At 40.1% G+C, this 12332-nt stretch overlaps 1 protein-coding gene across 5 annotated transcripts in view; it reads left to right on the forward strand.

The window, feature by feature from the left end:
• The window catches only part of SYNJ1 (synaptojanin 1), a 109394-nt gene that overhangs the window by 78525 nt on the left and 18537 nt on the right, over window positions 1-12332 (forward strand). For all 5 annotated transcript variants that reach the window (XM_075542364.1, XM_075542365.1, XM_075542368.1 and 2 more), the window contains exons 18-22: window positions 211-367; window positions 1162-1279; window positions 1378-1593; window positions 6611-6689; window positions 7702-7864. In XM_075542364.1, coding sequence (XP_075398479.1) covers window positions 211-367; window positions 1162-1279; window positions 1378-1593; window positions 6611-6689; window positions 7702-7864 — 733 coding nt within the window. The remainder of the gene's footprint in view (window positions 1-210; window positions 368-1161; window positions 1280-1377; window positions 1594-6610; window positions 6690-7701; window positions 7865-12332) is intronic.

Here is a 12332-nt window from a genome sequence, read left to right on the forward strand (position 1 = left end):
AAACAAGTGATGTGAAAAATGGCCACATCGTGGGCTGTTTTTCCTTGAGTACTACACTTTGCCATCCACTTGAAAGTGTCATCGGATGTATTCCAGTTTCAGTGTGAGATTTCAGCATGTAGTAGACTTCATGAGCACCTGCCTGAATGAAAACAGAACTTTTCACATGTCACCTTTTAAAATAAGTTACTCTGTGTATGTTTCTTTTAGATATTTCGAGGATTTTTAGAAGGAAAAGTAACTTTTGCTCCAACATATAAGTATGATCTGTTTTCCGAAGACTATGACACCAGTGAAAAGTGCCGCACCCCTGCATGGACAGACCGTGTCCTCTGGAGAAGAAGGAAGTGGCCTTTTGATAGATCAGGTTGGGAACTAAATGAACTTCTTCATTTAAATGGATTTATACAAACTTTATGAGGAAGAAAGGAATGATATAAATACCAAATAAGAACAGGCAAGCCTTCCTCCCCCAACATTACCAGAATCGAATAAACAATATTTATTAATTTTACACTGATGTATTTAAATATTCTGAGATCTGTTTCAGTTCATTTTATTTTTAGTGACATATTTTATAGAAGAAAATCAAGGAAAAGTGTAAAGTACTCCATTGAGTGTTAATTAAGGCTTTAATTTGAATAATTAAAGCGATTTGCAAGTAATTGAACTGCCTTTTTTTTGTTGAATTATTTATGAAACATCTTTCCAGAGGCCTTTAACTAATTCAGAGGAAAAGTCACATTCTTAATTTTTACTTAGCATAAAATGGTAACTTTACCTAAAAAGAAAGGCCTTGGTAATTTAAAGGGCTCCAGACTTCCTACTTATATTGACATGTGTATCAAGTAGCCCAAAGAACCTTGGTAAGACTGTGGGGTAGGCATTAACCACAGGTTGTTGGTTCAAACCCTTAGCTGCTGGAGGGGAGAAGAATGAGACTGTTCTCATAATGATTTACAGCTGAAACCCTCCGTAGGGTTGCCATGAGTCAGAGTCAGGATTGACACTAGGGCAGTGAGGAGGAGTTGGGATCCCCTTGATGGCACTGGGTATCAGCGTCATACCACTGAGCTAGGGCTAAAGAAGAACACAGCGACTTGTTCCACGTGGTCTGTGTTCATGTGGCTTCTCTTGTGCTTTGTTTCATCCTGACTGCAGCTGAAGACTTAGACCTTCTCAATGCTAGTTTTCAAGATGAAAGCAAAATCCTCTACACATGGACGCCTGGCACTTTGCTGCACTATGGAAGGGCCGAGCTGAAGACTTCTGATCACAGGTTTTCACAATTTCAATATTTATAGTCGTGCTTGAAATTTGTTTGAAATACATCCTTTTCTTAGGCATGTCTAATACATCTCTCTCTTATGTCTGCAGGCCAGTCATTGCCCTGATTGATATAGATATATTTGAAGTTGAAGCTGAAGAAAGGCAAAACATTTATAAAGAAGTGATTGCGGTGCAGGGCCCACCCGATGGCACAGTATTGGTCTCAATCAAAAGTTCTCTGTCAGATAACAATTTTTTTGATGATGCTTTGATTGATGAGCTTCTCCAGCAATTTGCGAATTTTGGGGAAGTTATACTTATAAGGTGAGGAAAACATTTATCACTAATTGTATTTTAGTTTCTATATTAGGAGTAACCTTGGTGTTTGAATAGGATATGTGTGTTTGTATTTTTAAACTAAAGAAAAGCCACATCATAGTTAGGTTACTGAGAGCAAAAGTTTAGAAACCAGGTAAAAGTTAAGTAGTGAAATGTGGTGTGAACAGTTGAGGGCAAATAAATATAGGTGCTGATAATTTAGGTATTTTCTTTCAAGATTTCCATACAAAATAACTTAAAACAAAGCTGTGTGGCCAAATGAAGATGTGATTGCCATTTCAGTTCTGGAAGGATAGTGACTTTACCCCTCTTCCTCCAAAGTTTAACAAAAATTTTGAGGTTTCAAGTAATTTAAAGTACATTTGTTTTATTTCCCATTAGTAGAGAAATAGCACCGCCAGATGACTACTCAGGAGTCATATCTGCCAAGCCTGGCTTCCCTCTGACTTAACCATCTGCCTTTGGAGAGCAAGGCTCCTCTTTCTTTATCTAAAATATACCCTCTTGCCAGTGTAAGTGATGGCTGGAGTACTGAGTGATGTGTGTTTCTGATTTTCATAGGGAGAGGCCCATTTGGTTCACAGATAATTGGTGGGCAAATCTCTATACTAGGCGTTATGAATGAGCAGACAAGAAAGTGAAGACTTAATTCTTCTTTGTTACCCTTTTGGGAAGAGGAGCATACATAGACTGGCATCCCTAGACCCTAAACATCATAAGTTCCCAGAGTTGAGATCGTGTGGATACATCAAATCGAGTATCCCACGGAATAAATCTGGATTCTTTCAAAGAGTAAATTAACAAATAGAAAAGAAATTGTACTTAGTAGTCTTCCCTCACATCATTTCACGGAGACATACCCCCAAGCTGGAAAGCAAAGCAGCAACATTTTGCAGAATCTAAAGAGTCTAGCAAGTACATAGTGCTATCTCCAAGATTACAGACGACAGACGGCTGTGCCAGGAATGGAAATGCCAAACCACCAAGAGGAGCCTGTGAATGATGTGAGTGGGCTGCAAAATAGCAGATAAGTGTGATTATGAGAAAATGTAAGCGTGTACTAGACTAGCAACGATCCAGGATGAAGCGTTGGTATAGGAGAAGAACGCTGGTCTTTATAACCTAATCTCTAAAGATTTTGATGTTCAGTAGGGCTAGAGCTGGCCCCAGAATCCTTGGCGTCATTAGGAAATAGGAGTGGGCTTAAAAACGTTCATAGAAAAATTCCATCATCTTTTTTTAAATTGTATTGTCATATAATTCACAAGCTATACAATAGTTCAATCATACTCGTTATCTTTTATTTTCATTTTTCCATAAGCGTTTTGAAGCCCCTTGTGTCTTGGTAATAAAACAAAGGCTTTATTTTAACAACATGAAACATCATATCCAAACTTTAATATTTTGGTTATTGCACCATAAGGCAACAATTTTAGAAAAGAAAATGCAGACACAGTCAACGAGGAGAGGACTGCTTAAAGCCGTGACAGTGTACTTTTACCTTTCAGCCTTGAAAAGGAGTCCTGGTACTTTATTGGTTGAGTACTCAACTGCTAACCAAAAACTTAGGTCCTCAAGCCCGCAGCCACTCCTTTGGAGGAAGAAATGCACTCCGGTTCCATAAAGATTTCCAGCCTCAGACTCCTGTGTGTCAGTACTGTCCTGTGCTACAAATTAGAAGCAACTGATGGCAACAGGTTTTAGTCTGGATTAGGCAACTGTTCTAGAGTGACTAAAAGCTGCCTTCATATTGAAACAAGAAATTCCCTGGAAATATACAGGAGATGTAAATTTAGATATATCAACTCGCTGCCAAGGAGTTAATTCTGACAAATAGTGACCCTGTAGGACAGGATAGAACTGCCTTGTGGGTCTCTGAGACTCTTTAATGAGTGTAGAAAGCTTCAGCTCTTTCCTGTGGAGTGGTTAGTGGTTTCAAACTGATGACCTTGTGTGGTTAGCAGCCCAAGATGGAATGCACTACGACACAAGGGGCCCTCATTTAGATGTATGTAGAGCTACTTGTATTACTGGTAGATGCCTTCTAGAAACTGTTACCGTAGTAACTAATAACGAAAATACAGATTCCAAAACAAACCCAAACCTACTGCCAAGGAGATGATTCCATCTTACGTGACCCTGCACGACAGGATTGCTCCATAGGGATTCCAGGGCTGCCAATCTTTAGAAAACAGACTGCCACACCTTTCTCCTGAGGAGTGGCTGGTATGCTTGAACCATCAACCTTGCAATTAGCAGTCTAATACTCAATCCACTGCACCACCCAGGTTCCCTTAGTTTCAAAAATGCTCTTTAAAAAATTCAATGTTTGTTTACTGATACAATGCCTGCCTTCCATGTCAGGGTCCTGGGTTTGATTCCTTGTTGGTGGACTAAGGTACAGTTTCTGCCTGTCTGTTTGTAAAGACAATTTAATAATTTATGCCTAAGAAATCCCAAGCCCCGAACCATGGCCAGGTTTGAGTGACTGCAGAAGTATGTGTGTTCCAAACCTTTGGTTTCACCCAGTTGTGAGAAATGGTATAAAAACTCAACAGCTTATTGGTTCCTCTAGGTAACTAGTAGATTAGTATAAACGCCTGATGGGTCTCTTAACAGAACTCGGGTGGACTGCCTTATCCCAGGTGAGTTTGCCAATGGGCCATCACAGGATTTTAGCTGACAAATGCTCAAAGAAGTCCAATTTGTACTTACTTTAGCGAGAGAGACTTTATTGTTTGATTTTGCAAAATTAAGCTCACAAGCCCTGAGACAAACGGGGCATAACTGGGAGCGAGTCTCACTGCCCTTCTGCAAGCATTTTCTCCCCTAGTTCAAAAGCCCCCTCTCCAAGTTCCTCATTGGCTGTGTGCTACGGGGTTAACATTCTTTCCCCATAAGAATTCCATGACTGACAGAGACTCTCTCTCTCTCTCTCTCTCTCTCTCTCTCTCTCTCTCTCTCTCTCTCTCTCTCTCTCTCTCAATCCATCAGGGTCCCACATTCCATACCCCAGCTGTCTAAACTCCAGTGCTTGTTCTTACAGTTATCAGTAGTGCTCGCTCTGGTTATTTAGTAACTACTTGACTCTTCACACAGTTAAAGTACTGTGCATACATCCTCCCCCCCTTTTCTTATTCCTATCTTTTGAATCCTGCATGTACAAGTTTCTTTGAAGAGTTCTGAGCTTGATTTATACAGTTGGCAGTAATTTGACTCATAAAATTATATTTGTAAATACGACTGATAATGTTTACTTTGTTTTATTCTTTTTGTTACCTATCATTGACCATCCGCATCAGAGCTTGTTCTAACATTCTTTGTATTTTTTCCTATGAGAGTTTCATATTTCAAAATCCTCAATTTAGAGTCATAGGGAAGGTAGTTAAGTCCCAAGAGATTAAATGTCTTGTCAGTCATGAAAGACAAGGGTCATAAATGGCACTAGGAGTCAGTTAAGTATCTTGTTTTCACTGGCAACCCCCTATCTTCCTTCTTGTTAGAATTATCTTCCTTCCAGTCATAAGGAAGAGACTAGCCAGTCAGGGTGCAGGATAGCACCGATGAAACATACAACTTTCCTCTAGTTCTTTAATGATCCAGAGCACCCCCACTATCACCCCAATTCTACCTTACAAATCCAGCTAGACCAGAGCATGTACAGATACAGATCAGAGCAGGAAACAGGGAAACCAGGACAGATAAACCTCTCAGGACCAAGAATGAGAAGTAGCGATACCAGGAGGGGAAGAGGAAGGTGGGAGGAGAAAGTGGGAATCAATTACAATGATCTACCTATAACCCTCTCCCACGGGGTCAGATAACAGAAAAGTGGGTGAAGGGAGACCTCGGTCAGTTATAAGACATGAAAAAAATAATAATACTTTATGAATTATAAAGGCTTCATGAGGGAGGGAAAAAGAATGAGCCAATCAAGAGCTCAAGTAGAAGGACAATGTTTTGAGAGTGATGGTGGCGGCAGATGTACAAATGTGCTTGACACAATGGATGCATGTATAGATTGTGATAAGAGCTGTATGAACCCCCCAATAAAATGATTTCAACAAAAGGAGAAGAATTATCTTCCTTCTGGGATCAGAAGGTCATGTTGGGTCATTTTGAACAAATCACTTAACCTCTGGCCCTTTTTTTTCTTTTCCGTGAAATGAAGGATTGGATTGCTACAGATTATAAATGCTGGTCCAAAGGGCTCTTTTTTTACCCCTGGTAAACTGTTTTATTAGCATAGTATTTGAAAGGAATTTGAATGCTCTTTAGCAAGAAAGTGTGCTCTCTCTAGGTCACCATGAGCTAGCTAGGTCACTGCTTTCCCTCCTGTAGATTCTACACATTTGATGTTTCCTTCATGGCCATCGAGCCAATTCTAACTCAGTAAATCTAGTAAGTGAAGTGGAGGAGCCATGAATAAGAGGAAGACCCCAACAAGGTGGATTGACACTTTAGCTGCCACAGTGAGATCACACATAATTATGTGGCTGACACAGGACCAGCTAGTATTTCTTTGGTGTACATAGGGTTGCTGTGAGTCGAAACACACTCAACAGCACCTAATAACAAGTCTGTACGACAGAGTAGAACTACTCCATAGGGTTCCCGAGCCTGTAAATCTGTATGGGAATAGACAGTCGCTTCTTTCTCCCCTGACGCAGCTGGTAAACACGAAATGCAGCCAGTGCTTACCCATCGGTAGCATAGTGGATTATGCATTGGTCTGCTAACCACAAGGTCAGTAGCTCAAAACCACCAGGTGCTCTGTGGGAGAAAGAAGAGGCAGTACATTCCTGTAAAGGTTTATAGCCTTGGAAACCCCACAGGAGCAGTTCTCCTCGGCCTTAAAAGGGTCACCATGAGTCAGAATTGACTCCATGGCAGTGAGTTTTGTTTCAGTTTTGGTACAGTCTCTTTAAATTTTTAATTATTAGATTATTTATGTCTAATATATTAATCACATTTTTAATTGTCTTTTTTTTCCCCCTTAAAGATTTGTAGAAGATAAAATGTGGGTTACATTTTTGGAGGGAAGCTCTGCTCTGAATGCCCTGAACCTCAATGGTAAAGAGGTAAAGTAGCATTTACTGATGCTCAACCATTCAGAATGTGCTGCAGAATTACATAATGAATCCTAATCCAGTCATATTAAGACTTGCTTGAGGAATTATAGAACAATTTTCTAATTCGTCTAAGATTATTTTGATCCTTCCCAGAGATATTAGTCACTAATACAGATGAAGAAGAAGATGTTGTCACTACATTTGATTTCTCTTGTATTGTATTTCATTATATTAAAAGTTTAAATTCATAATTGAGGCTAGATATAGTGTCTGATCTGTATTGTAGAAAGAGTTTCTATCAAATAAAGAAAATAATTTATAAGAGAATAAAGAAGGGGAAGATGTTTATTATTCCTAGGAGCTTGTGTTATTATTGACTTGGTGCCCAGGTACTTTATTTAAGCATTGGTAACGTAGCTCTCATAGGTAATGATCTGAGAGGATCTTTAGTTGTATATATTTCTAATCTATGATTCAAAGTATCGTTGATAGTGGATGTTTACAATGATGATATACGGTGGTTTGACTCTTACAAAGTGATATGTCTGTCAGTTTTTACTGAATGTTTTTTAGGCAATCCTTAATTTCTAAATATATGGCCATTAAACAGATGGAGTAGAATCTAGGCCTAATTTCTCCAGTAGTAGGCAGCTCAGCAAGGATATCCTGAGCTTCCTCTTCTGATAAGTTGACTTAGAAAAGAAGACCTTTTATCACAACAGGATTTAAAACTTTTTTTTAAGTTAGGGTGAAAATATGCATAATAAAACATACACCATCGCTACGGAGCTTTACATGTGCAATTCAGTGCTGTAACTACACTACTGGACGTTGCGCCACCTCTCACGCTCCCCACAGGCATTTAGAGGGAGAACTGGAGCAAGAGTTAAACGAGTTAAAAATTCAGTGTGTGTAAAGTATAATGTTGAATTGTATCTAACTCAATATAATGCAAGTTTTATTCTAAAATAGTCTGTTTTCATGCTAGTTATAAGGATTGTATATCTCTTTATTTAACCAGTTACTGGGTCGGACTATAACTATTACTTTAAAAAGTCCAGACTGGATCAAGACTTTGGAAGAAGAAATGAGTTTGGAGAAAGTTAGCGTGTCGTTACCATCATCAACAAGCTCTACTCTGCTTGGCGAAGATGCGGAGGTCGCAGCAGATTTTGATATGGAAGGTTTGTTTATTGAGCATCTGTAGGGCTACATCAGTTTCCATCCCATCAATAAGGTGTCAGTGCCCCAGTATATCTTTTTCCTTCTTCTTGCAACACAAAAGCAATATTAATTAGCTTTTGGTTTGGGATTCTTCCTATTCATTTTGTTTCTACCTACGCTTTAAATGTATTGGTCATTAAAGCATTAAACATTTGCAATGCTAATTTATATCATAAATTCCAAAATTTATTTGAACTACCGCTTCCTTTTCAGGGAAAAATAAAATTACTCAGCCCCCGGTAATTAAAAGCTTTTGTACTATAGTCCATAATCCAGGATAAGATGTAGTTACATATTAGGCTGTTATCCTTAAGGTCAGGAGTTCAAAATCACCTGCCACTCAATGGGAGAAAGACAAAACTGCTGCTCTCAGAAAGATTTACAGTCTTAGAAATCCTAGAGAGTAATTCTGCTTTGTCACACGGGGTCGCTATGAGTTGAAACCAACTCATTGGCGGTGGGTTTGTTTGTTTGTTTCACTCTACAAATTGCTGTTAAGGTTAAAAGCAAACAAGTTCAAAGTACATTCTGACATAAATGAATTTGAAATAGTTATTATATAAGAATATGTTCCGATATAATTTCAAAAGATTCATGAGGACTAGGAACACATACATTTGAAACTAAGCCAACCCATATAAAACCATTTTACGTGTGGAATATATGGCAGATATTTGGATAGTGTCGTTTTCTCCAACATGGTTGAAATGTATTTGCTTTCTAATGCTATCTTATTCTACCTTCCCCCCCTTAAAATACACATATCTTAGTCTAATAAAGTGATGTATGTCATATTGTAATTACATATCACATTTAAGGATTGAACGTGTAGTTGAATTTATTGAGCTCCAATTTTCAAAGTTCATTCATTTACTTGGTTTCACCCATGTTTCATGGTACTTTTGATGTGCCACAGGGAGTCCTAGTGGCATAGTGTTACGCATTAAGTTGCTAACTCCAACGTCATCAGTTTAAAACAACTAGCCAGCAACGCAAGAGAAAGCACTTTCTTCTCCTGTCAAGAGTTGCAGTCTCAGGACCTCACAGGGACAGTTCTCTAGGGTCACTGTGAGTTGGCATGACTTGATGGCAGTGAGTGTGATGACACACATGGTAGATGCTGGAAATTCAGCAGATGTGGTCCTGGCCCTTATTGAACTCACAGCTTACATACAAATAAGCACTGGATTTTATAGAGTGGCATGAATTCAATGATAAAGGATGTTTGGGAGTTTATGGGAGGTGCTTAACCTGAAATTGAAATTTATCTTGAAAATGTGAAGGCTGAGGAAGAAACAGATTAAAGAAGGTTGAGAAGAATAATCTAGGTAGAAGATTCCTGAACAGAGCCCCAAGTGGGGAACGGAGATAGAAAGTTAATTTTACAAGAGGAGGAACAGATGTGAGACGGGAAATGAACTTGTTGCTGTTTGTTTACTATTGCGGTTCAGGTGGACATTTACAGCACATTCGTTTCCCAATCAGCAGTTTATACAGAGATTGTTCGAAATCTCCATCCGTCAACATTCACTCCATTTCCACTTTGGGCTCCATGTGCTGGCTTAGTTTTCTTACTTCTTCCTGCCTTCTTAGCTTTGCTTTGAGACAAACACTGCCCCTGGTCTTGTGTAGTTGATTGTTCTGTATCTGCTCCCTGGTGTTATCGCTCACTTTATCTGACTGAAGGGTTATCTCCAGGAGTGGCCTCAGTTCTAAATTGGAAGGTTGTATAAGGCCATAGTCTTGGGGAATCCACCTGTCTTAGAATAGTAAGTCTGTTATTTTTATGTGAATTTGAATTTGTCTTGTCTTCTCATTTTATTCCATATTTTCTGCTGAGATCCAAGTAAAAGCAGTCAGTGGTGATAACTGGTCACCATCAGGTTTGTGGTTCATTAGTCTTTTAGACTAATTGTCTCCTCGAGTCTTTTGTTTTCTTCACTCTTCTTTGCTTGGGACAGAAAGAGATCAATAGTTATAACTTGTAAACATTCAAGACCCTAGTCACTATCCATCAAAGTAGGATGTAGAACATGATCCTTGTGAACTGTGTTAGGCCAGGTGACCCAGATAGCTTCTGAGATGATGGTCCTAACTCTCGAGCTCAGAATCCCAGCACCAGGAGGCGTTTGGTTATGGCTAAGAGGTGTTTGAGTCTTATCTTTCGTGTGCTGAATTTGGTTTTGAATAAGATGATTTGACATATCCATGGAGTCGATCACGTGCTGGTGGTCACTGTTGGATATGTAGGTCTGGTACTCATGAGACTTCTGGACTCCTGATGGTTAAAACCTTAGGCAATTTTTGTCTAGAAGGAGTGTGTAGAGAAGGGAGAAAGTAATCCTGTGTTGCTTTTAGGTGTTACTGAGTTGGCTTCAACCCATAGCGATCCTATGCAAAACAGAAGGAAACACTGCCTGGTCCTGCAGGATCTGCACAATCATTCCCACACCTGCTCATTGTTGCAGCCACGGTGTCAATCTGTCTCCTTGAGGACCTTCCTCTTTTTTGCTGCCCCTCTCTACTTTTACAAGCTTGATGTGTTTCTCCAGGGAGTGGTCTCTTCTGGCAAGATGCCTTGCCATCCTTGCCTCTAAGGAGCATTTGGGCTGTACTTCTTTTTTAAAAAAACATTTTATTAGGGGCGCATACAACTCTTATCACAATCCATACATATACATACATCAATTGTATAAAGCACATCTGTACATTCTTTTCCCTAATCATTTTCAAAGCATTTCCTCTCCACTTAAGCCCTTTGCATCAGGTCCTCTTTTTTTTCCCCCTCCCTCCCTGCTCTCCCCTCCCTCATGAGCCTTTGATAATTTATAGATTAATGTTTTGTCATATCTTTCCCTATTCGGAATCTCCCTTCACCTCCTTCTCTGTTGTCTCTGAGGTCACATGTGGATCCTTGTAATCGGTTCCCCCTTTGTAACCCACTCACCCTCTACTCTCCCAGTATCTCCCCTCATTCCCCTGGTCCTGAAGGTATCATCCACCCTGGATTCCCTGTGCCTCCAGCTCCCATATGCACCAGTGTACAACCTCTGCTCTGTCCAGACTTGCAAGGTAGAATTCGGATCATGGTAGTTGTGGGGAGGAAGCATCCAGGATCTGGGGGAAAGCTGTATTCTTCATCGGTACTACCTCACACCCTGACTTCTTCCAACACAGATCCGTTTGTCCTTTGTAGCAGTCCATGGTACTTGAATATTCTTCTCCAGCACCACACGCATCTATTCTACACTCTTCATTATTCACTGCCCCAACTTTCACATGCATATGAGGCATTGTCAAATAACATGGTTGGAGTCAGGCACACCTTATTCCTCAAAGTAACATCCTTATTTTTCAATTCTCCAAAGAAGTCTTGTACAGCAGATCTACCTAATCCAGTCAGTCTTTTGATCTCTTGATTGCTGCTTCCATGAGCATTGATTGTGAAGCCAAGCGAGGCAAGATCCTTGACAACTTCAATTTTTCTCCGTTTATCATGATGTTACTTATAGGTCCGGTTGTAAGAATTTGGGTTTTTTTTTACATTAAGTCACAAGCCACATTAAAGGCTATAGTCCTTGATCTTCATCAGCAAGTGCCTCAAGTCCTCACTTTCAGCAAGAAAGATTATTTCATCTGCATATCCCAGGTTGTTATTAAGCCTTCTTCCAACCCCGGTGCTGCACTCTTCTTCATAAAAGCCATCTTCTCTGATGATTTGCTCAGCGCACAGATTGAATAAGTGTGGTGAGAGAATACAACCCTGACACATGCCTTTCCTGATATTAAACCATGTAGTATTGTGGGGGGAGGTCAGACGCTCACAGCCATCCTCCAAGTTACCAGACTGCAGTAGACCCCATGCCCTGCTGTTAAAGACAATGGACACCTGCAGGCATCTATTTGGTTCCCGTAGGTGGGGTTTACACCCTACTGATACTGGTTCCTATGGAGATATAGGGAATAGGTCAGAGTTAAGCCCCCATCCAAAACCTAGGATCTGCCTATCTTGTCACATGTATAACCCCAAACCCTCCCCTTCCTATTGCTTGTATGTCCCTAGACCACCCCCCTCTCATTACTGTATTACCTATAGCGCAGCCCCTTCCTGTGACGTATGTCCTCACCTATAATTAGAGGGCTTGCACATCCCCAGAGAATATAAAAGGCCTGGGCTAGCATTAAATTCTCTCCCTCCACGTGGACCATCTAATGGGGCAGAGGTGAGCATGCTACCATGAATCGTGTCTGACTCCATTTATTTCAATATTCCTCTTCTATCTCTCATGCTCTCTATAACTTTACTATGATCTTTACTTATTATCGCTGTACAATTGTGCCTACTGTAATGATGTGTTAGGGGGGTGGCTTCCCCTGACAAAGTATACCCTTGTTCTGGTTGCACAACTGCCTCTTCATCCATGTACA

Source organism: Tenrec ecaudatus, chromosome 2 (genome assembly GCF_050624435.1).
Source record: "Tenrec ecaudatus isolate mTenEca1 chromosome 2, mTenEca1.hap1, whole genome shotgun sequence".
In the NCBI taxonomy this organism is placed as follows: domain Eukaryota; kingdom Metazoa; phylum Chordata; class Mammalia; order Afrosoricida; family Tenrecidae; genus Tenrec; species Tenrec ecaudatus.